The 26,056-nt window shown below is 36.0% G+C and overlaps 1 protein-coding gene across 1 annotated transcript in view; it reads right to left on the bottom strand.

Annotated features, from left to right (window-relative positions):
• Nucleotides 1-831: 831 nt before the first annotated feature.
• Nucleotides 832-26,056, bottom strand: part of LOC104069500 (bromodomain and WD repeat-containing protein 1-like) — a gene marked incomplete at its 3' end in the record, with an annotated part of 45,570 nt that continues 20,345 nt past the window's right edge. Inside the window, exons 17-36 of the mRNA XM_009577132.1 lie at nt 25,597-25,782; nt 24,679-24,862; nt 23,749-23,839; nt 22,671-22,811; nt 21,091-21,176; nt 19,989-20,184; nt 18,879-18,995; nt 18,665-18,772; nt 17,560-17,684; nt 17,367-17,449; nt 16,798-16,909; nt 10,831-10,892; nt 8,003-8,158; nt 7,595-7,715; nt 5,844-5,969; nt 5,100-5,175; nt 3,801-3,845; nt 3,050-3,196; nt 1,283-1,435; nt 832-1,001 (exon numbers count right to left, since the gene is read on the bottom strand). Coding sequence (XP_009575427.1) covers nt 832-1,001; nt 1,283-1,435; nt 3,050-3,196; nt 3,801-3,845; nt 5,100-5,175; nt 5,844-5,969; nt 7,595-7,715; nt 8,003-8,158; nt 10,831-10,892; nt 16,798-16,909; nt 17,367-17,449; nt 17,560-17,684; nt 18,665-18,772; nt 18,879-18,995; nt 19,989-20,184; nt 21,091-21,176; nt 22,671-22,811; nt 23,749-23,839; nt 24,679-24,862; nt 25,597-25,782 — 2,485 coding nt within the window. The remainder of the gene's footprint in view (nt 1,002-1,282; nt 1,436-3,049; nt 3,197-3,800; nt 3,846-5,099; nt 5,176-5,843; nt 5,970-7,594; nt 7,716-8,002; nt 8,159-10,830; nt 10,893-16,797; nt 16,910-17,366; nt 17,450-17,559; nt 17,685-18,664; nt 18,773-18,878; nt 18,996-19,988; nt 20,185-21,090; nt 21,177-22,670; nt 22,812-23,748; nt 23,840-24,678; nt 24,863-25,596; nt 25,783-26,056) is intronic.

Here is a 26,056-nt window from a genome sequence, read left to right as displayed (position 1 = left end):
GGTGGCGATTAATTGGAATGTATTGGAAAGGGTTAGGACCTGGGCATGATGTAGATGGTATAGAGTAAGTGGTGGATACTGTCCTGGTTCCACCTGGGATGGAGTTAATTTTCTTCCTAGTAGCTGGTATAGTGCCGTGTTTTGGATTTAGGATGAGAATAATGTTGATAATGCCCTGATGTTTTAGTTGTTGCTAAGTAGTGCTTACATAGTCAAGGACTTTTCAGCTTCCCATGCTCTGCCAGGTGCACAAGAAGCTGGGATGGGGCACAGCCAGCACAGCTGACCCAAACTGGCCAACAGGATATTCCATACCATATGCAGTCATGCTCAGTATATAAACTGGGGGGAGTTAGCCAGGGGGCAATGATTGCTGCTCTGGGACTGGCAGGGTATCAGTCAGCGAGTGGTGAGCAATTGCATTGTGCATCACTTGTTTTGTATATTCTTTTATCATTATTATTTTCTCTTCACTTGCTGTCCTATTACCATCTTTATCTCAACCCACAGGTTTTACTTTTTTTTTCTCCGATTCACTCCCCCATCCCACCAGGGAGGGGAGTGAGTGAGTGGCTGTGTGGTGCTTAGTTGCCAGCCAGGGTTAAACCACAAGAAGTCCCTTTGCTGTTTCATAGCCAGTTTTATACTACAAAAAACCCGCTTTTTTTTGCCTGTCTTTCCTACTGCAAGAGAAGTAATTAAAGTAAGTCTCACTGGAGTGAGTTAACCATTTTGCTAACCAATTGTTCTCTTCTTCATAGACTAAATATGACAGTCAATATGAATATTAGTCAGCTGTGATATAACTCTACATCTTCACAATTTGGTTACCTGAGCATTTTGGTAGGATGCTGCACTGAGCTTTGATTATGAAATCTTCTAGTATACCTCTGGTTTCTTCGTAGTTTTTCATTCTGTTTCTGACCATTTTTGAAATCTGAAACAATTCTTCTTATTTTTTCTTCAAATAGTGCTGACAATCTCAAGGTCATACTATAAATCTAGGTAAGGAAGTGTCTTATATTAAAAACAGAACCTTTCATCCAAGAATAACATCTCTAAAATTAAAAACTGTACAAAAAAGAAATAGAAAAAGCATGGCACACAATCCTATGTAACACTAGATAAACAAGAAATGAACATATTAAATATTTTTGTCATACTTTTCCCCACTATCTTATCCAACCAGCAGCTTTATCAAAAGTACTGATAAACAAACTAATTACAAAATACCACCTCATTCCATTAAGACAAGCATAAAACCCCCAATATTAACAGCTACCTTTGACTTTTTGTTTGGAGTATAAGATTTCGCATTACTAAATATTAGTCTTATATCTTTGCACAGTTCCATTGGAGTGTCATAATTTCCAGCTTCCAGAGTTTCTTTCACTGTACCAAAGTCCATTGGAGTGTCTATAATATGTCTGTAATCCTAGATAAAACATTTGAAAAAAAGATTCAAGAAGGTATAAAGGAAAAACAACACTCCTGAATTTTATTTCTGTAATTTAAGGGTAGCTAAGATTACCACAGATTATCTTAACCATCAGCTGAAAACAGAAGCACCTACCACAGCAGATAGCAATGCTTTTGCTGAGACTAGTTGATTTAAAGTCTCCACTACATCATCCCATACAAGCTCTTGCTCATTTTCAAGGTCGTCTTCAGAATTTCTGAAGGATCATGAGTTGATACAATGCCACATGCTTGCACATGCAGATTTCCAGTTTCAATTCTCCTGAGTTTCCTCAATAAAAACTATCCAGTAACAGTAACATACAAGTCAACGTTTTGTTAATCAAAATGAGAAATGAGACTGCTGTAAGTTGTCATGTAATCCTTTCCCTGATGCATTTTACTATGAGAAACAAACTGATCTGGTTGAAAAAAAAAAAAAACAAACAACAAACCAAACCAAATCAAAACACCACTATCTTTCTCTCCTGTAATGAGTTTTAGGGAACCTCAAGACGTTTTTAAAACCTGAAGTGAGACTCTAACTCTAGATGTGAAGTTCATAGGAAGTTTTCTTCCTTGAAAGTTTGTTGGGTTTTTAGACAAAAAGAGACTGAAGAGTTAGCAAGAGACTGAAGAGCTAAAAGAAAGAGAAGAAACAAATCAAGGTCATAGCTCAGGCTTAGTAAACAGGTTTTGTAGATTGTCCCTCAAGAAACTAATTTTAATTAAGAACATACAGATTTATCTAAAATTATTTCCCTATAAGGAACAGTAAGAAAGCAAGCAAAAAAAGATTGTGAATGGTTTCAAACCATATTTAAGGTATCAGGATATTTGTAGACACCACCACTGCTCTACAATTGTTTTCTGTTCCGTCAATATTTTGATGCATGTTATCTTGATGCGGTAGAGCATACAGCTCATTGTTCTAAGCACAGAGCAAAGCAAATTTTTTGAGACTAAAGCCACAAAGAGAACAAATAGGTCCAAGAGCAACGTGGAGATCTTATTGTGGTACCAAATGCTAAGAGAAGAAAAACCAAATAATATTTATATCTGTCCTGGTTTCGAAATTTCTTGCTAGTGCTGTGTTTTGGATTTAGTATGAGGAGAATGTTGATAGCACTCTGATGTTTTCAGTTGTTTCTAAGTACCCTCCTAGTCCAAGGACAGCTCCCATGCCTACTGACTGAGCTAGGTACACAAGATGGGAGGGAACATAATCAGGACAGCCAGCTCAGCTGGCTAACGGGGTATTCCATACCACATGACGTCATGCTCAGTATATGAATTGTAGGCGTGATCCAGGAAGTACCGATCGCTACCTGGTTATCGGTCAGCGCGGGTGGTGAGCAATTGCATTGTGCATCACTTATTTTGTATATTTTATCATTATCATTATTATTTTCCCTTTTCCGTTCTATTAAACTGTCTTTATCTCAACTCATGAGTTTTTCCTCACTCTTACCCTTCCGATTCTCTCCCCGTCCCACTGGGAGGGGGGAGTGAGTGAGCAGCTGCGTGGTATTTGGCTGCCTGCCAGGTTAAACCACAACAATATCTTACAAGGTTAATAAGAATAACTTACAGGATATTGATCCAAATCAACCGGCTGCCTGAAAGGTTCAGAATCTTCACATTGGAAAATTAAATTCACCAGTTCCATACACTGCTTCTTCCAACAGTTTTCATCATAGCCAGTTTTCACGCTTTTTCCTTTTTTTAAGCCCCGTCCCTTGGGAAAAAAGTTAGAAAAAAGCATTACTGAAATATAGGAAGAAAAACTAAACGTGATAATCTGTCTGGAATTATTTCTGTAGCAGAAAAATGCCCTTCCAAACATACAAAAAGGGCACTACACTACTAGCAGATTTTTTCCTAATCTGACAAATTATACAATTTTCTTTTACTATCTTACAAGTTTGGTTTTTTATACTAAATAACTAAGGCACACAAAAATATACCTTATGATACCAAATTATTCTCAAAAGATTTGAGTAATATCCACCACTCAAAATATTTTTTTCCAAGCATCTCAGCTGAACAATGCTTTTATTTCAGTATCATATAGGTAACTGAAAACTTACGCTGAACAGCACCGGTATCAAACGCATAAGTAAGTTTTTCCTAGACAACTATACGGAATGAGTATAGAAGGATTAAATCAGCAAAGACCTATTTAAGGAAACCTTTTACTTCCTTAATACCCTCGGAAAAATTCTGTTCTATGATTGTTATAAAACCAAGCATCACTCCCACAGAATTTCAATACAGTCTGTTAACCAATTTTTCCTGCCAGACCTGATTTGCATATATATGGTAAAGATTAGCCAACTCACTTTTCTTCTTCTATATGATGTTCTTGGAAGACATTTTTCATCATCCTGCACAAAATAAAATCAATCATCTCAAAAATTATGTATGAAGAAATAGGTATCAGGTGCTCAAAGTGTCATTAGATTTGATACTGTGGTAAAAATAGATTTTTTTCTAATTTATCTCAATAAGACAGAAGAGAAACATATCAAAAATACAACACAGCATTTTACAGACTTGGAAAGCAAGATCCTAGATACCACCACTGAAGTTTCCCAACTCCAACTCTTGTCCTTAATACAAAGGAAAAACCACAACCAAATATTGCAATGAGAAGATACCCATCAGCTTTGAACCTCAATGACTAAAGATTATCAGTAATTCAATTCACTGATAATAAATGTTGTAAGACTTTCTGATTTTTGTTTGTCCTGAGTTTAGGAAAAGACATCTTGTGATCAAATTACTTTTGGTAAAAAGAAAAACCTTACAATGTTGAAGTACTAAGGTGATGCTGAAGTAGCAAGATAAAGAACCACAACGACTCAATGTCATTTCTTCCCTACATATTAACCTGCAAGGGAGAGCAGCTGCTTTGCAACTTTATGAAGTCTTGTTAGTAAATGCCAAATTAGAAATCAAAATGTGAAAAAGACATCAGTTTGGGCAGTTTTGGGTACACTATTAATAAACATACAGCACTGCAGATAGCATTCACTGCATAACAACAGTGCTTATTTACCTCTATCAGGTTTAAGATAAATGCACTTTATTAAATTCTCAATGAGGCATGCAAATCTGATGCATGATTAATATTGTGGTATACAGAGAAATTGAGAGCCAAAGCATCACTGCAACAGTTCTACAACTTGTCAGCTTTTAGCATTTATAACTGTATGAATGACAATTTTGACCTTAGAAATAACCAGACGCATATAATTAAAAATATAATGAAAGATAGCTATTCATGTACTCTTGAAATATTTGTATTACATTACTGCACATTAACATGCTTCAGAAATACAGTGCCACTCAAAACACGGAAAAATTTTCTAATTGATGGCACACAGTCATAATACAAAATGCATATTTGTTATACTTCTTCACGAATATTGACAACTCAAAATTATTTTAATAAGCCATCTCCTCACATCATTCCCTACATTCATAATACATTCCATGTTTATATTATCTACGTAAATGTATAAATATACACAAATATCTCTATAAAAATAATTGAGCAATTTTACAAAAAATATTTGAAGGCTGGTGGTATTTTCTTACTACCATACCTTATTAGAAGTATCCACAAAAAAGCTTACCAGATCAGCATCAAGACAATCTTGTTCATCATCTGTTGTGCTACATAGTTCAAAAATGTTTGTACAGTCCTGATCACTGTAATGCAATTAAATCTCTGTTACTGGAATAGGAAAAACATAGCCATCATTTCCTAGCTTAAACCCAGCCACAATGAAAAGCTACACATAAACTGGAAGACAGTAACTAAGAATTAAATGAAGTATAAAAATCACAAGATTATTATAATATTAACAAAGTAATGTTACACCTGAAAAGTGCTATACTGTGCATTTCAGAAAAAGTGAGGGGAGGAGGGTGAAATTAGCATTAGGGATTTGAAAGGGGCATTCACACCTGATCTACCTGCAGGAAGACTGCCTACACTAACTACTTTCAAAAATAAACCTCTCAACTGAACCTAAGTCAGACAAGCTGCAACAGGAACTTCTACACATGTGCGAGACAGCACAGAACTTACTTTATAGGTTGAGCTACTTTCATGCCAAGTGACATTTTGATACTATAAATACCAGTGAATGCTACTTAGGGAAAAAGTTAAAATGTCTCTATGCTGAACATGTAACTATTTCCCTAGTTAAGATAATACTCAAAAAGAATTACACAACTGTCCTGCAGTGTATTGAAAAATATTAAGAAATCAAAAGAAGCAGGACTCACAACAAAGGGATATTAAGATGCTTATACTCTCCCACCGTTTAAGAGCATGAGTATTCAAGCACTATTTAGATTAAAATGCCACTTACTTGATAAACTTTAAGAGCTGGGTAGTGATCCTTTTTGCAGCTCTAGCAATAGCACTCCCAGGTTCATTGAAGGTCCTAGCATTGCTTTCAATGTATCTTACTTCCCAAACCAATGCAGAGATTCTCCTTAAAATTAAAAAACATTGCACCTTTAACACTAAGCTGAAAAGCTTCAAAACTGCAAAAATGATCTCTTAGTAATTTTCTGTCCACTTTAGATTAAGATAGATGTCCTTCGTTTTAAGTCTCATTAGACCAGTCTCAAACTTTTCATTCACATGGAAAACTGAAATATGTGTGTCTGTATATGTACACACACACACAGACACACACTCACTCAAGGAAGCAAAACCAACAATGAACATCTTTGCTCACTCTTTTTCCAATCCATTAGTGATAATTCATCTTCAGAAAGTTTGTGAAATTCTAGCATGCTTTGGTTTCATTCTTAAAATTCAGTTAATACAACCAGCCAAGTAAGCACTAGCATTTGTTACCACTAAATTACAAAATTTCACTGAAAAAACAATGAGGATTGTGGATTCCCTGGATTCTTTAAAAACGCATGCATTTTTTAAAAAGCTTACATTTGACCTTATTCAAAAAGGAGAGAAAAAAAGTACTATTTAACCACCACTGTAAATTATAACATTTATTCATGACATCAGAAGTTGCTTGTCACAAAGCCCTGTCAAATAGAACACAAGTTGTGTAGTATCTTAGTAATTCTTAACTAAGAAACACAAGGCACAAGCAATTAAAAAGAGAGTGACAAAAAGCTTAGTCTAAGTACATTTTTAAAGACATCTCAGCTATGATGTTCTTTTCTGTCTTCCCTCAAATACCTTGTTTTGAGGCCAAATGACCAAAGTAGTGCCCTCTATAAGATGACAGATTTGTAGAAACTGCTACAAATTAAAATTGTAACTTGATAGAAATGAGCTAGCACAACTGTGTAATTTCATTTTTTTCATTCATTTATCCGATTCCTTGTAACTGTGAAGCAGAAATACCCCAAGTTTGCAGCTCTTCACCTATAGAATTTCAAACTATTTCCCAAGACATTATTTCAGTCTTATGTAGGAGGAAAACAACTATTAATGTCTCTTCACTGTATTTACAGACACACTGAATGCAAGTCCAGATGACGAACACCCTTCAATTTCTTTTGGAGCTATGGATACCCAGCACATCCAGCAAATCGGAACTTTATCATCACTACACTTCACTTTCTACCCTCTTTCTCTACCATAAGTTTTTATCATTTAAAATTGTCAGTGGTAATATTTAAAATTTCACCTCTGTGTTTAAGCCCATTTCTGAAAGTAATATGCGCTTAAGAGCTTAACCCTCTTCAAGTTCAAAGTAAGTAAAGCACTTCAAAATCTGAATTAAGTCTTCAGCACTGAACTAACTTCAATTTCTTTTAATATTTACTAATTTCAAATAGTAAATTTCTCAACGAAAGAATGTCAGTGTTTATTGTAACTCTGAAAACAGTACCAATATAGGCTGAAATCAATTTCCTTAAGAACTAAGAAACTTAATAAAAATGAGTATAACGTTGCAGTTATCAAGCATTAGAGCCCTGCTACAAAAACTAGTAATGCTGAATTCAGATACTGGACTATTGGTTTTCAGAATGTTTGTAGAAAGAATAATTGCTCTTCTTACTAAAAAAAAGTTTAGATCTTCTCACAATGTACAAACTCGAGGCCACGTTCTCCCTTGTTTCTACTGCTAGTACTAACCTGTAAAATCGGTTAGCCAGTCTTGTCCGAATAGTGTTCAGGTCTGTTGGATAAGCAATCACGGTACAGTACTTGGGATATGTACACAGGTCAACTGGACCAGCAAAAGCTGCTGAAATATCTGTTAAGAAACAGCAAGATTAATTAAACTATTTCAAGGCTTGTATGCATATGACAATAGAACCAGGAGTTCAATTGCTTTGTATAATTATTCTTGACAAAACCAATGATGCATAAAAATATAAAAATCTCAGTACAGACAAACAGAAAGAACTGCACATAAAAACGTATGAACATTTACAGTACTTTATCACAGGGAATTTTTAAAGGATGCATGGATATTCCAGGGACCTGTTTATAAATGTAATGTTAGGAGAAAACTACCTAAAGCTTAGATTACATGCTCACCAAGAGTGAGAAGTTGATCAATACCACTGATAATCCGTTCACATGCTTCATCACGAGATCTCATCCCCCACTCCCCTTCTTGGGGTTTGTATAGTAGCTTCTCCACCTCTTCAAAAGTCACGGAAACACTAGCTCCTAATTCTTCAGGCTGATCAACTGAAGAGTGATAGCAAATACGAAAGGGTAAGAAGTGAACATAAAACAACAAGATAAATTGTTAAGTACTCACACTTATTAAATACTCGTATGCTCATAACTGACAAAAAAATTCTTGCTTTAAAGTGGAGTTTGATGCTAAGACTATGGGGAAAAGAAGTACATAAAATGCATACGACAGCAAAGATACCCTTTATTCGCCTTTTTTGCAGTTCTGAATTTCCAGAAGACTCTTTCTTTTCTTCATCTAAGCACTAGACTTAAAAGAGGACTTAAAACTCAGAAGAGTTGTTTATATGCTTTTGTTTTAAATGCACGCCGTAAACTTCACAGGATCGTAACTTAGTTTAATGAGTCAATTTGTGCCCCCAACCTTTAAACATGTGCAAGATAGGCAATATACTTTGTGACATCCTTCCTGGTATTAATAACTGTGATCTTTTGGACATTTTAAAAAATATGTTTTGAACATGGCAGATTAATCGTTTCAAAGCAATAAGAACTAGTAGAAATATAAAGCTGTGATGTATGGTTCTGTGGAGAGCCATGTTTCCAAAGACTAATGCAATCTGGCCAATGCAAAACACTGTCCTTCTCAACAAGCATGTGAAGATCTCTGCTTTGTGTTCTTTGCAGCACCCTGGTACATGTGACACAGACGACTTGTCATGACTCCTGCCATGTTATATATATATATATATATATAGTATGACCATGTGGTCTAATCTTCAGGAGTAAATGGGTCACAGAAAAGTGAACCCCCAGAAGGAGAGTCGCAGTGCTTACAGTACAGGTACAGACAGTTAATATATGCAAAGCCAGTCCACACCAACAGTGGTTTAGTAAGCAGGCTGCTGAAAACTGAATTTTCAGGTCCATATGCACCAGCTTTTCCTGGTCTTGACAGCATTGTCCCTGACAAGACAAGAGTTTGACAGCTGATACTGTTTCTTGATAACCATGAGACAAAACTTATGCTTGCAGGATACAAAAGGTAACAAATTAAAGTTGTGACCTGCTAGTTAGTCCAACTTCAGTGTTGTTCTTCTCCCATACATCTATCTTAGTAAACTGAATGAAGAAGAAATATTTTGAGAGAAGAGTGGCAAACGTGAGGTACAATTTCAATTTGATCTGTAAGTCATTCAGTTGAAGAAAGGAAGAGAAAGCAAAAGGAGAAGGAGTTTAACCCCTGTTTTATACTATATTGTTAACATAATAACACTGTCTATAAATGCACAAAACCTTTCTGTAAGAGCTTTACTTCCCTACAGAGTGCCATTTTCTGCCTGGAAAGAAAGGTAGAAAATAAGGAGTTCCAGATTGTCTTCAGAAAATCTTTGTTCTTCCTCTAGCCTAGTGGCTGCTGTGGTACTTATCCTTTACCTGTTCAGAGGATGTTTTTCTCAACTCTTTGACCTTGCCCACAAGAGACACACTAGCTTTTAGGTTTTTTTTTTGTGTGTCCCTTCCCAGTTTTCCTATGGTAAAATCACAGCTCCTCAGATCAATCAAACCTTAAGCTCTTAACATGGCAAAGTAACAACTTATCAGATCAATGAAAGAAGTTACAATTTGCCTCTGATATAGCCAGTAAATGACAACTTACATATGTAATACTATCCAGATTTAAATTAGCTTCTGTAGGATCTCTATCATTACGTTGCCAGTGTAGCAATTTCAAGAATTCTACTTCCTTTATGCGATCAAACTTAAGTGGTTGAGAACACCACTCCTGCTGATTACTTGTCTTCTATAAACTAAAATGTATAAAGGTTTCAATTTCACGTTTTGATTTCAGACTGGTTTGCAGAATTTGTCATCACAAGATATGACTGAAGCAGCCAGCTAACACTTCGAAGATTAGACAGTCAGGTGGCTACTGAGAACATCCACATGTGTACAATACACTTGTATTTAAGAAAAAAATATAGTGTAAGCCTTTCTGGTGTCTGGGACACAAGCTAACTCCTAGCAAAGGTTATTAAGAAAATTAGTACCTTTTTGACAGCTTATTCAGTAACTACTCTCTCAGTATTTCACAAGCTTTCCTCCCTCCACCCAGCTGGTACTGACAAGCACTGGAAAACTGAACTGAGTAAGACAAACCAGGAATCCAACTGTTTCATTTACACTTAATTTGGATTGGACCAGCAAACTTTATAAATTGCTGGTTTTAAACTATATGCAGTAAGGATTTGCTGACTGGAAATTATTTTATACATATTCTTCCCCCACCCTCTTATGCTATAATGTATTACAATAAACTAGTTTTTTGAAACTTGACATTTGGAAGTAGCAGGTTTTATTGCATAAGCCAGAGCTATAAATTTAGAGTATTTCCTTCAAAATTGCTCTGAGAGATGCAAAGGGAAAAAATATAGGTATATTCAAAGTATTTCACCAAATCTGAAGCAAGACTGTCTTTAAGAACTTTCTTGCCTAAACGCACAAAAACACCCTGCTGACATTCTCTATAATTTAAAGGATAACTATTACAATATCAGTTCCACCTGTTAAGCAGATATGCACAATGGATATTGTGCTCAGATGACTTGCAAGAGTCGCAAGAAAGACAGGAATCATCTAAGGTCCACTACCTGCATGAAATGAAGGAACTGGAAAGAGGGAGAAGCACATTAAACTCTTTTAATAAGTAAGTTTCTACCTACCATTATCAGGAACTGGTTCCATGTCCCATGGACTAAGCTTTTCAATTTCACCATTGTCCCATCTGATTCACCAAGTTAAAAAAAACAATAACAATTTAAATTTATCTTGACTCAGAAGTATTCCCTCCAAGCATACTTAAATCACAGCTATGTTTAGGTATTAATAAAATATACTGTATAAACATGCATATAAACAAAAGCATTAGCTAGCAATCAGCTGTCAGTGCAAAAAGGAAACATTATTCATAATGAATTTCAAATTAAAATTGTGCTCCTGATTTTGGCTATACACAACTTACCCAACATAAAAATCAATTTTACAAAGCCTGTATCAAGAAGTTGCAGAACAAAAATAAGCCATACACTTGGAAAACGACATAACAACATAAGGGGAAGATACAAGAAAAAACACACAGAAGAGAGGATTTTTTTTGCTAACCACAACAGCAGTTGTGCAAGTCCATGGAATTTTTCAGAGAAAGGAAGAACATTATATGTTAACATTTTATAAGGCATACCACATTAAGATTAAAAAAAGAGTAAGTATACAATGAGGAAATTGAAGTTAAGTACGGACCAAGAGGAAGCAAAGGCAAACACAGCTGATATTGATAGTATATCTATATATTCACTCTGATACTTAACTATTAGGCACGAATATCACTTTGAGATCTCCCCAAATCCTACCACATTTGGGCAGATTTTCTCATGTTTTTAACAACACAAAAAATAGCAACAAATTTTGGTCTTTCAAAGATGAGAAATGCCCAACTGCATCAGCTTAACGGCCCATTGGTCCAGCTAGACCAGTAATTTGTGTCTTTGAAACTATTATTGGCAGATGCTATTTACAGAGACCGTATGATCCTGGTACAAGTCCATTCTACTCGTACTTCCAGCATTCATGATCATTGTATTCCTCTAGGCATGTTTGTGAACACATCCCAACCTATTTCCTTTAGTATCTGTTTATTTTTGTCTAATACCTTTATGAATCTGCTAATACTGTTTCCACAGCCTCCTGTGTAACTGTATTTCCAAAGTTCACTACCCCCAATGTTAAAAAAAAAACAAACTCAAACTCTTTTAAACAAATCCCCTACAGATTTCAACACACACCTCTAGTTCTGTCATTACAGAATTTGGTGAATAATAATTCTCTATTCACCTTGCCTATCACCTTTATGGTTTTGTGAATTATGAACTTCACCCTTTCACCCTTCTTTTCCATCTAAGAGTCACATTTTTTTTAGTCTTAACCCACAAAGCATCTGGTATGTACTCTTAATCATTCTAGCTGCCCTTCTTTGTACCTTTCGCAAAGTCATTACATCTTCCTTTAGATGCTGAGACCCAAAATGCATCCAGACATCAGCACACCACAGTGCTAGAAAGCAGTGAGCAATACTGTTTTGTCCTTGAGAACCTTTCTGATGGTGGCCAACACCTTGTTAGTTTTTGTAGCTGCCACTGCACACACAGCTGATGTTTTGAGAACTGTCGATGACTACCTTAACATTTCTGTCTTCAGCTGAATCTGCTAATGAGCTCAATGTCATATAAGCATAAAGACGACCATTGTTCCCTCAGATGTCCTACCTAACACACATCTGCACTGAAAATTATCTGGCACTTTTTTACCCAGTTAGTTTTATGAGGTCCTTCCGGAAGTCCTCACCTTTAGGGTGATATTTGACTACTACCTGAAATGACTTGTGGTATTTACAGACCTTGGATATTTCACTGTGCACGCCCTCCAAGAGGCTTAGAACAACACTGACTAAAGCTGGTCCCAGCACCAATTCCTGGGGGAGCTCACTACTCCAGCCTGAAATACAATTGTTAAGAACCACTCTTGCACCCTATCCTTTAACCAATTTTCAACACACAGAAGTATTTTTCCCAACCCTACGTCATCTTAGTTTCTTTAACATCTCTTGAAGAGAGATCCTGTCAAGGGTTTCTTAAAAAAAATCCAAATATATGCTGTCCACTGTCCACTTTTTTCATACCCTTACTAATGAAGTCACAGAACTTCAGGGGTAGAGAGGCAGAACTTCCCTGTACAGATGCAGTACTGGCTCTTTCCTACAGCTCGGTTTATCCTCATGCTCAATAATACTATTCTTTATTATAGGCACGTACTAGAAGCTGAAGTCAAATATATCAGTCTACAGTTCACCAACTTCCCTCCAGAGCCTTTTTTGTTGGCAGGAGTTACAATAGCAATCTGCCAGTCCTCTAGTACAAGGTCCAACTGTAGGACAGTTTGCAACCTTGCCAGGAGTTTCATATCAGAGTTCTTCAAATGCCTGGGTGAATGCCATCTACTTCTTATGACTTAATAAACTTAGATATTTCGTCTAATACCTCCTGTGTACTTATTTCAAACAAACTGAAAATTGGGATGCTCATCCTCAGAGTATTTTGTAACTAAAACTTTGCTCAGGCAAGAGCACTGCTCCATTATTTTGGATTACCCATCCACTTAGGAAAATTTTGATCCATCCACATTCAGCCTGTTTGATGTTTATGAACTAAAAGAGTTCTGAAGGCTCTGAAAGTTCATCTGTCAAGTTCTCCTCACCAGTTAATGTACAGAAGTTTGTTGGTATTCATAAATGTATATACTACTTCTATCAATACAATTTAGTACAGCTTAAGCTCCATTTAGTTCCACTTGAGCTCCATTCATCCAAGTAATGCAACTTAATATATAAAGCTGTTTCTACACAAATACGTCTTTTTGTCTGGCCAATAAAATAACAAAACATTCAATTTATACATCTTCTATTTATTTATTATCTATACAACAGTGATTTATTTATTATCTATACAACAGTGATTTATTTATTATCTATACAACAGTAATGGTGATAATTTGAGGTGATTCCTAAGTGTGTGACAACCTGGTTACCGATAAGACTTTCAATTAAGTTACATGGCAATTACTCCCCTTCATCTCATTCAAATGTGGTTTCCCACACTCTCCATCATTGAGTGTTTTGAAGCCAACTTTCAAAGGTTGTTTCTGGTATAAAATAAAAAGCACTTCTGTTCCAATAAAGCTCTTTGTCTCAGAAGTGGCAAAGAACAACTGCAGATGCTCAAACTCAGCTGGATTAACAAAATTCTACCATCTAAAAAAGCACCATAACACAAATCCTGAGTGAAGAAGAGAGACAGCATATTGCAGCTTTTCCAAGACAGAGTCACAACCATTTGTGTTTAGGTTGCTTCTTCCCATTTAAACAGATGTAAAATGAAATGTATTTTTAAATCTTTTTGCATCCAATGTATAAAGCATATGAATGCAAATTAGAAAGCTACTGCTGCTGAACCACATGCAGATTCTTGGGTAGACAAGATTTAAGATTCTCGAACAAAGGACCGTATTTTCAGAAAGAGCTAAGGACCCAGCCAAGTCACAAAACCTGACTATACCTGCAAAACACTCCAGACTTTTTCATATACGTATCTTAGGAATCTTCTCTAGAAGAGTTGTTTATGAGTCAACAAAGTAGACAAGTAGAACAGAGTCACATTCTCTACAAAACCAGCAGATATCTTTAAGGAGCTCTCTTTCGAAAGTGCTCTTTAAAGAGCACTGCATTCCTTACCTATTCAATTATTAAGCTAACTTCAAAGCAGCTCTAGACTTTCCTCTGTTAAAGGCTGGTACATTAAAACACTGAAATATCCTTTAGCGTTCACAGAAGAAAGGAGTCTAGGAAATCGGCTACAGGCTCTTTTTCATAACTGGAAACTTGATTTTGAACAGGCCAAGAAAACAACCAAAAACCCCATCTAAACTTACTCTTAAGGAACAACTGTGATAACATAACAAAACATATGAAAGGTGTAACATATGTAAGTTAACATATATTCCCCATGGTAGTATATCAAAGGGTTTGAGCTATCTAACAGATAAAATTTAGTACTTTAAAATAAGATTTAGTTGTATTTTCATACTGGTATCTAGACTCAATGGATTTTTACTCCGTACATCATTTTACAAAACAAGGGAAAATATACTAGCCAGTAACTTGAATGTTTTTACCCCTACATCATCTGCAGGAGATATGCTCCAAGCGTACTATCCCTCATGCCTGGGATATGAGTAAGATGTCAGTAAGCATCCAGTATCATTTTAGGTTGTCAAGATCCTCTCTTAAGGTAAGAGAAGAGTCCGAAGGAGAATTAAATGAGGGCAAGAAATCCATGTACAGATACTCTGGATTTCAGGTTTTCGTCTGTATGTACTTTATCGTTGTGGGTGTTCAAACAACTGTGAGAAAGAAAAAACAAGTATTTGCACATATTGACAGATCCTTTATATGTGGAGCAGGCTTAGCTTTATCACTCTTAGGAACATGAAGATGTCCTTTATGGTCAGATCATCTGTTGTAGAGACTTAATGTTGATGCCACTTTTATTTATGGCACATCAAGAGTGCCAATTTGCTAATTGTATCTGTAGAAGCAAAAGTGAAAATTCACTTGCCAAAAGCATACAGGCAAGAACTTCAATCTGGAAGTTACTTATACCTTCCCACTAAGGAAAATCAACAGGATAGATGACAAGTAAAGTAGATGAGACAAGGAACCAAAATACGTTACACAATCTTGGCAGTCTCACAGAATTGTCTATTAGCTACAAGTACTTCCTTTCTTTGGGATGACTGACAGGTTCAAAAGCCTCCGAGGGAAAAAAAATAAAAAGCCCTCTAACAATGAAACTCTGAATATCAAATATACTGTAAAAGACGTGGGAAGAATATCTGGTCGTGATAGAAATAGGAATATTATGTATTCACCGATTATCCTCCTTACAGTTCTCCCTTGCTGGGGGAATCCAAAGCAAGATAGGTCCCAGAACCATTCCAAACAACTTGGACAGGGTAGGACAAGGACAATATCCTGATTCTGAACACTTAGGTCCAGAGTTATCTTTGTTCACCTTTCTTCTCCTTTGTGTGCATGACCTCTTTGTCGATATGAAAGAAGGTGCACTGGAACACCACTAATGTCAAACCGTCACGGAGGGATGGCAGGGGGTCATTTCTCAGAACACGCCTTCATAAAGAAGGTATGGGTCCAACTATCTTGTTACCAGTTTGACTCGGATGTTCCTGGCCTTTCCTTTTTAAGCAGTTATTTTTTTCTACTCTAATACCCTTCATTTGCACAATTTGCCATGTTTTGAACAATGCACTTGATATTATATGCCTTCATCTAGGACGTATTATCTCCTGACAAGTAGACTGGTCAAAGGGATTTGTCTGTTACAGGTCACACAGGGCTACATTACCTGTCAGTTATCTAGCTAAATATGACCCAAAGAGGAAATCAGAAGGTGAAATTACAAGTGGAATCTACACTATAGGGAATATGGCAGAATACCACTAGGCAGTGAAGAGATTCAAGTTCTGTCTTCACATTCATGTGTCAAGCATGAAGAGAGAGCAACATTTGGAAACATCCTTTACAGGAGTCTCAAGTGACAGCATGAGATCATCTTATACAAATACTTGCTCCTGTGGAGTATAATGTGAAAGACAGAAGTGTAAGAACTTGCAGCATAAGGATCATGATGTCAGCAACAACAGAAGAGATTCAGCATGCCCCATCCAAAACCAATTATCAATGAAGAACAGTAATTAACGTACACTGGAAATTGCATTGCTTGCTTCGTGGAAGAGATTCAGCACTAGTCATTGCAGAAAATGATTCGCAAATGTGAAAGAGGTCAGTAACTTCTTCTACCATATTACTATTCAGTAAAAACTTGCCACAAGTTATTACATATTCACATTGTGCTAAATTAGCAACCTGAAACGATTAAGAAGTGATAATACAACCAGTAAAATCATTTGAACAACTTAGACATTCTTATACCAATAAGCCAGCCATGTAAGAGGCAACTCACAATACTAACATTAGAAGTGTAAAACCTTTTTATACTTACTTAACACTGTAACACTGAAAGTGACTATCTGGATATTGAGGCTGATACGGTTCTTGACCCAACACTGTTCCAAACCACCATGCATCATCAATAATGGATCGGAACCTATCAGCTAGAGCAAAAAAAGTCTGCTCAGATATTCTACTAAGAAAAGTTATGCTTCTTCTATGCTTCTTCTACATGTAATTAGAAAAACTTTTGATCAATGTATTTCAGTTAAAAGTTCTAAACCCACTGATATTCAATAAAAGATGAGACAACTTCTTATGCCAAAAAAATACAAGTGCTAAAATCTAAATAAGTTTGCTACTTAGCTAAAAAGTAAGAAAAGGGAACACTACAGTCTCAAATATATGTTTTGAAGACTGTATCTTAGATCTATGGTAATCCCTCCAAAATACTTAGTACAGCAGTTAGTAGGCTCAAATTTCTAATGGGCAAAGGGACCTTACCTACGAGAGAGCCCTCTGAAGTTACAAGCAAGTAGCACCTAGCATATTCAGCAATTAGCCAAGGACAAACTTTTTATTTTAAAATCGTTTAGCCAAATACTTAGGAAACACACTTACAAGCTTGCCAGTTCCTTTGCCGTGCTTCATCATAGAACTGACGTAATATAAGGAAGTCAATAACGTCTGGCATATCATGGTATCTAGATAAAAAAAATATACCCCTTTCATCTGTGTGCCTTAGGGCTTTAGGAAGAAGCTTAAGAAGAAATGTATTTTTAAATACTTTTCAGAAAAATAAACATGCACACACCTGATGGAAAATGATTTGTCTGTATGTTTTCCGGTGGCATGATCTATAAAGGCAAGCTTGAGGCAACACAATGTGGGAGGACCAACTTCATATCTAATTCCAACAATTTTTACCAATTCCTGATCCTACAGGTAAGAACAAACAGTTTCAGCAAGTATTACCTTCTGGACTATGCACAGAACTATTAATTAAATATTAGTTAACCAAGCACATGAATTATACCTACATCCAAAAAAGCCAAAAATATTGAAACTGTATTTGAGATTTCAATGGAAGACAGTCTGCCAGACTTGGCAATTTTAACACAGCTATTTATATTCAGGCTTCCCACAGGTAACTCTGAAGATACTCTGGTAATTGAAGACACTTTCCCTTATGGTTCCCATAGGGAAACATTATGGGAAACGGCATAACCTCACAAACCAATGTTTTGCAAACAGTGTATTCTGGTTTCAGCTGGGAGACAGTTAATTTTCTTCCTGGTAGCTGGTATAGTGCTGTGTTTTGGATTTAGGATGAGAATAATGTTGATAGTGCCCTGATGTTTTAGTTGTTGCTAAGTAGTGCTTACATAGTCAAGGACTTTTCAGCTTCCCATGCTCTGCCAGGTGCACAAGAAGCTGGGATGGGGCACAGCCAGGACAGCTGACCCAAACTCACCAAAGGGATATTCCATGCCATATGACGCCATCCTCAGTATACAAACTGGGGGGAGTTGGCCGGGGGGCAGCAATCGCTGCTCGGGGACTGGCTGGACATCGGTCAGCGGATGGTGAGCAGTTGCATCACTTGTTTTTCCTGGGTTTTGTTCCTCTCTCTCTTCTTGTTTTCCTCTTCATTATTATTATTATTATTACTATTACTATTGTTATTATTATTAATTTTTTTCAAGTATTAAACTGTTCTTATCTCAACCCACGAGTTTTCTTACTTCTGCACTTCCAGTTCACTCCCCCATCCCACTGGTCGGGGCCGGGGAGAGGGTGAGTGAGCAGCTGTGTGGTGCTTAGTCACTGACTGGTGTTAAACCACAACGCAGTGTAATACAGCTCTTCATTCACAGACTGCTAGTACTGAACCCACAGTATCTTCAATGCAGACCTACCCTCAGGACTACTTTTCTCCATGGCTCCTTGTGTGGATTCAGTTCATAAATGTTATTTCTTCTAACTGCTTCGATGTAAGCTTCATGTCCTTGTCGGAAATATATTACCTAAAACAAAACAAAAAAACCCGAACAGTAGATGTTATCCTATATTTAGTAACTATAATAATGTTACTTAATACAAGCATTTAAAGATTTTAATCAATATTCCTACCTCATCGCCCATCTGAGGAACAAAAGGGGACCTTCGAAGAGCTGTGTCTGTTATCCAAATGGGAGGATGCCAATCATATGACAATTCCAAGTTTACTGGTTGTGCTGCAGCATTAGCCTTCACATTTAATAGAGAGCAAAATTAGACATAATGGACATATTGCTCACATGACATCAGAACAATTCATTCCATTTTAATTTCGCAGACAAAAGCTTAACCTACAAAAGACTAATGTACATTTCCAAAACCTATTAGCAAAATTCCTCCAAGGCTTTGCTCGAGTTGTAACTGTATTTGTAGTACTAATACTAAGCATGCCTTTCCTATCTAAAGATCTGAGTGAGCAACATTACAACTATAGAGGTCTTAAGAGAAACAAAGTTTTATAGTCTCAGTGCACAATTAAAAATCTATCAAGCTGCAAGAAACTTTGAAGATGAAAAATTATGAGGGATATTGCACATTAAATATCCATATTAAAACAGTTCCAAAAATATCACTTTGAGAATACTTGGAAGAAAGTGAAAGGATGGAGAGAAAAACATACCAAAATTATCCCAAGAATTAAAAAAAAAAAAAATCTGTTTGCCCCTTTATGGTAGAAAATGGCAAATAAAAGCTATTGTAACTTAAAAAAGGATAATTATTTAAATTAACTTAAAAGTTTGGGTAACTTAAAAGAGAGTAATTATTGTAACTTACAAAAAAATAAAAATTCAACCCAACTATAAATAGCCACCATAAACACAGTGACTATATCCCATAAGTTTTTAAAAAGATACGTTACTTAAAACCAGACAGTTTAACAGGGTTTTAGTGCAATATTCTGTACAGTTATTTAATAATCACATTTCCCTTTGATACTAACAACCTTGAGAACCCTTTTTATTTGAAAAGTGAAAATGACTTTTTGCCGATTCTTCCATACAAATCAGCAGATACCTTGCATTTGGAATGGTCTCAAATTAATTAAGGGTACACTTGTACGCAATGATACCAATATCCTTGTCCAACGGCAATAACAATTACTTTAGCAGTTTCCAGTGAAGAGGTCTAAAAACCTAAGAGAGAAATTTATTAAAAAGCAAGTAGAAAACATTAACTGTATACCTCCTCCTGCTTTTTTGGTTTGGGCTTTTTTCTCCTTTTTCTTCTTCTTCTCTTTGGAGGAGATGATTTCTCTGCTGATACTTCATCTTCTGAAGTACTGCAATATCTGATAGCTTTCCGTCGAGAAGTCCGTACAGGAGGTTGTAGGTTAATCCCTGCATCAGCGATCCAGTCAGAGTATCTACTTGAAGTATCACTGTCCATAATGGATAGGATCAGGGAAAATACAAACATAGAACCAAGTTGTCAGTATTTCAGAATGCTAAATTCTCCCAGACAAGTATCTACAGATAGATTGCTGTTGAAAGCACTATCAAAAGAACTAAAATTACTTCGAACTGTTGTAACAATTACTTCACTTGATGTTTAACATATTTTTTTGGGAACACAGTAATTCAAAGCATGTTTTTTAAAAAAACCTCAAGTTTGGTGAGTTCTAAAATCAGTAATTTTATTCAAGACAGTTGTGCAATGAAATTCTGGAATAGTTAAGAGCCCTCCCTAAAGAACACACGCCAAACACTACTTAAATTCTTTAAAGACAGTTATACAAATCTCACAAATTTGCTTTTTTTATCTCTCTCTCTCTCTGTGTTTTTTAGTTATACTACTACAGAGTTCTAGAAAGAATATGTAATAAAGCCATAGTAAAGTGATTAAAAAGTTATTGATAACTTCAGTTCTAATTAAAATTATAACTTCATCAAAATTAACATTTTTTTTCAACCAAACATTTTTGTAAGAGCAAGCAACTGACTGTTGCTGCATTATTAAAAAAACAAAACAAACCCCAAACCAAACAAAACCCCCCACCCCTCAAAAACGCAACAGAACAAAACACGCTATAAAGAACATTCCAAACTATATTCTTTCTCCTTGCCATCTAGCAAAAAAGCAAAAGGATTTGAAACTACATGAGAAGACAGAAACACTTTGGTGAAATGGAACACTAAATGACAATGCAATGTGTCAGTCCAGTACAGCACCCTACAAAATATTATTACATACGAAGCACAATAGAACTTCCATACAACTTTTAAATTGCCAAAATTCAAGTAAAACTCATTACAGTAAAAGCTGGGATTTGTTTGTTCGCTTTTACCTAGAACTATTACTGTTGCTTTTCTTGTCACTTCTCCACTCTTCCTCTTCATCAGATGAGCCAGAGCCCTCACTTTCTTCAGCTTCCTGAATTTAAAAATATACAGTCAATCCAAAACTTTCTCACAGCACATGTTTTAAGGGTTTGAAATATAACATTCTCCATTTATGTCTGCATATTATCAAGTTAGAAAGAAATCTGGTAAAAGAGTTGTTAAAATGGAAATGAAAGTAGTTCTTTTTTGTAGCTGATTTCATCTTACCCTATTAACCTCAGGAGTGCACTATTATCATGAACTTCTGTATATTCACTCACATTTTATTAGCCACATGTGGATCCACCTGCTGTAGCAACTCTTCACAAAGCAACACTTCTATCCCCCTACCATATGATAGTTCTATTTTTTTCTAGTCTAAGAATAAGTTCACATCATTTATCAGAACAAAGTGGCGGGCGATTTTGATTCCTTCAAATTCCAGATTCATGATGCTGCAATTAGGTCATGCAAAGTACACTGTAAAATCTAGCTCACTAGAATGCAAAGGAAGAATATAAAGATTGCAAAAGGAACAAAACAAGGAAAACTATCACATCTCCCAGCCGCATACAACATGGGTATATTCTGTTACAGGACTAACACTTCTATGATTTTTTTTGTCATTAGTTATGCAAGTTAGAATCAGGTGATTTTTCTGTTTTAATCCTTCAAATGGTAGGATAAAAGAGAAGACCTGACTTAGTATTGTCCATCCTGCACACTGTATGAACAGGTCTTAGGGGAAGACTGTTAACTTTTTTACTGTGAAAATGACAAACAAATAACCAGTTGGACTAATTCAAACAGTATCAAACTTGAAGTTGCAAGTTAAATCTTGTTTTCTTATGGTTTTTTGGTTTGTTTTTTTTTTCTTCCTTGACAACATACAATTTGAGACATGAGCAATGCATTCTACTTAAGTCATTTCAGTTATGGAAAGCACATTTAAAACATGATGTTAATGCACATAAATTGTTGAACAATAAGTTGTAATATATTTTGATGTATCTTGACTATTTAGTTTTACATTTAAATACATGCATGAATACACCCAATTAGTCCTGTTTCACCCCACGCCAGGACTCAGCCAGGATAAACAGACTCTGTGGAAGAACACATTACCAGGCCGTAACAATGCTTTATCGAGAACCTTCAAAATTTCCAGTTTCAGGTGTGTGCACAAATTTGGAAGGTTTTTGCAGAGAAACAGCAAAAGACATCTAAAATCCAAACTTCGCTTTAAGCCAACCTCAGCATTGTACATCAGTTTTTTGCCTTGGGCTGTGGATTTGGTTTAGAAGATTCTCAGCAAAAATAGTTCAGCCATTTATAAAATGACAGGAAAGACTGCCATTATTAAAGCAACAGATAAATAGGTTTGAGAAGTGCTAACAATAATGATGCTTACAGAAATACCTTCCCTGGTAAACGAGGGGGTTTTTTTGTTTGCTTGTTTGTTTTAAGAGAGAAAAGGCACATTTACATGAAACTTCACTTATTGAGGAACTCAATTTCAAAATACAGAACTCAGAAGAGAACTTACCTGCTCTATCAAGCCAAAGCAGTTATCTCTTTCCTCATCAGAAGACTCCAGCTGTTCAATGTTATTCCGTGTTCGGTAATTCGGATATTTCCGTCTATGCAGTCTACGCTTAGATTGTATTAATGAAGACTCAGAGTCACTCTAATTTATACAGGAAGTGAAAAAAAGAAGTTACATAAAAGTATCTATGTGGCAAACTTTCATGGGGGTGAAAGGGTAGCTAAAAGCACTGCTGAATGTAAAAACTGAAATGGCGTTATCACATCACAGCCTGATCACATCAAAACTCCTTTTCACAAGAAGTAGTTTTCCTGTAAGCCAATAGTTTTAAAGTTGCTGTTCCCAATTTAAGATTTAGTAGTTGTTCTAAGAAATTGCTCCTTATAAATTACTGTGACAGGCCCGTTCACATTACCTGATAAGCATATTTACGGAATCAAGACATTAATTGCCTAGAATGTGCGATTCTGAGAGGACCAGAAATCCTCAACTCCCCCCGGTTAAAGGGGATCATGCAGTAGAATTCTTGCATCAGATTGTTTTGTACTGCAAGACACAGTGAATCAGGCCACTATCTTATAAAAACAGTACAATAACCAATTTTTCCTTCTTACCGATCTCTTCCAAAAAACAGATAATGAAAAAATCATTCAAAATGGGGCAAGTCTGAAAAAGTTGCCCCATACACAAAACATTGTCATCTAAAGTAAAATGACAAGGGAATAGCAATATAGCCTATAATTCTTCAAATATAGGACCTTGAACAGTCTCACTTGCACCTCAATGCTTTAGCATGGACCTGCAACAACTGTCTTTGAAACTTTAACTGCAGTAAAGCCAGAATGACCTGAAATCAAGCCTGCCTTTAGAAATTACTACCAAATACCTTAGATGGAAGGAAGTAAGACTGAAAGAAAAAAGAATTCTAGGTATTCATAAAAATAAAACAAACCTTGTCCTGCAATAAGTGGTTTTTAACCTTTGAAGACCACACCTTCAGAAATGCCTGCTTTCATTTTTTAAACCATGACTTGTCCCTGGGCACAAAATGCCCATTTTCCTAGAAGCTGCTGCATACCTTTTCCAATGACTCGAATGATTTTTTCTTCTCTGTTGCATAAAGATCTCTCTCTTCTTCCCCTTTTGCAAGTCGATATTCTTCCTGCTTCCTACAAGAAAGTAATGAACATCTAATTCTACATCTATTTTGACAATGCTGAAAAGTTAAATGATCCGTTCTCTTTAAAGGATCTATCTAAAAATACCCTAACACCTAATTTCATTACATTATTAATTTCAGATATTATTATTGCTCAAACACCTATAACGTATGTCCTGTCATTTCCAGATAGAGTAAAGAAGATGGATATTAAGAAAGTCTTCCTTGCAAATATCAGAATATAATGAACTTTTTCAACCCCATTTTTAATCCACATTTTTCCCTTTGCAATCATTCTACCTCCAAACACCAGGAAAGCTTTTTAAAAACTTCAGAGATGTGGCAGCACATATGGCTGTACCATTAAAAAGAAATATTTAGCTATCGATATTAATTCTGCTTTTCACAGATGCATACCGATAGTACTTTTGAAAACAGCTAACTGTTTTAGCATTTCAAGTGCTCAGTGTTGCTTCTGGTCATAACACATCACCTCCAGAAAGTCCCACAAAAGCACAATCTCTCAAAGTCTTTCATGTAAATGAATTTAACCTATAACCCTTTATGCTGGAAAAACCAAGATCTAGGTAAACTAGCTGTCTTTTAAGATGCTTAAAATATTGAAACATGGGAGAATCATTCTCAATTAAACTTGAGAAACTTCCATTTATTTTTGTTGAATGGACTTTACAGTTAAAAGTTTTTAAGCACAGCTGACCATAACACTGAACTATTTCAATCTGTACCACGTATCTATTTTAGCGCAGGTCTAATAGCACTAGATTTAGAAAAAACAACGTGATGTGTTCTCTCTAGTCATATCTGCAGCCCAGTAAGCTGTCTACAGACCTGAGTAAGCTTGGTGGTATTTCTGGTACAACTACTCTTCGTCTCCAAGCTTGAAGGTCTCGCTCAGTAGCCATCTGACTTCGTGGAGCATTCTGATGCATCTGACGCACACCTTCAACTTGCCCACTACGTCGCAGACCAATATTGGGAGGAGACTGGATGTCAAAACTTGGTCTTCTAAAAGCTAAAATATACAAACAAAAACATATTTTCCAGACTGCACAGAATTGGAACCTTGTTTCTTCTTATTACAAGATAAAAAATTAACACCTTACATATTTTTATCTCCATGATCGTAAGTATATGACTAGTTATCACCTTCAGGAAATTATCTGTCGTGTAGAAAATACAATGAGATTACACACATACTTTTAAAATGGTTATTTCTACTATTATTTGAATACAGTGAAAGGAAGTATAATGTGACAGAGGTGTTTTTCTGAACTATTTCAGGTAGCTCTGAGGCTAGTGAGGTTCTAAAAAGCACTTTTCCTGGAGCTGACCTCACATAATTAAAACTACAAGGATAGAGCGTCTGGTTTAAATCTGTAAAGAAGTGAGAGGCGAACCCAGTTTGAACAACAGTAAAACACTTATTTTGCAAACTTCAGAGGAGAATAAATGTAGCTCCTACAAATGTTATTTGAGTACTCTACAAATACTATTAAATATGTAGCACTCTACAAGAAATACAATTAATGCTCTTTAAAAGGAAAAGTGAAAGGCTTTGGTTTGTAATTTAATCACAGGAGTAGCAGTGTTTTAATGAATAAAAAGATCTTAACCAGACAGCACCATGTTAAGGGAATCTTAGTACCCAAAAAAACACTAAAGTTAAAACCTGTTTGAAATATCTCACACAGCGTAATAAAAATGGAGATGGAGCAATTACCTAAGAATTTATCAGCAAGTACTAACCTCTTCTAGGTGTTCCTTCCCCATTTTGTGGGCCACTTGAAGCAGATTCTTGATCAGCTCCAGTTCTTTGATCTTGTTGTAGTTGTAACTGTCTAATCATGCCATCAAGAATGCTGGGCTCCAAGCCTTGTTCATCCTGATCAACTGTCTGTTGGCCTATAACTTGTTCAACCACTTCTCCATCACCTTGCAAATGTAATACAAATAAAATGAATGGGTTCAGTTAACTAACTGACCCTACAGCAAATGATTTAATCTCATTGTTCACATCACAGTGAGACATGTTCTACAACTAAACAAAATGAAAACCGTTCTTGAAACTATTCCAATTGCTTATTCCGAATGAGACATTTACGGAGTCTCCGATCTCAAACACAGTTTGTGCATGTCAATGCCCACAGAAAAGAACTGAGACATCCATTTGAACAACCGACTTTTTTTTTTTTTTGCTTGTTTAAAA

Source organism: Fulmarus glacialis, unplaced genomic scaffold (genome assembly GCF_000690835.1).
Source record: "Fulmarus glacialis isolate BGI_N327 unplaced genomic scaffold, ASM69083v1 scaffold21684, whole genome shotgun sequence".
NCBI lineage: Eukaryota > Metazoa > Chordata > Aves > Procellariiformes > Procellariidae > Fulmarus > Fulmarus glacialis.
This window is presented reverse-complemented; position numbering and strand designations above follow the sequence as displayed.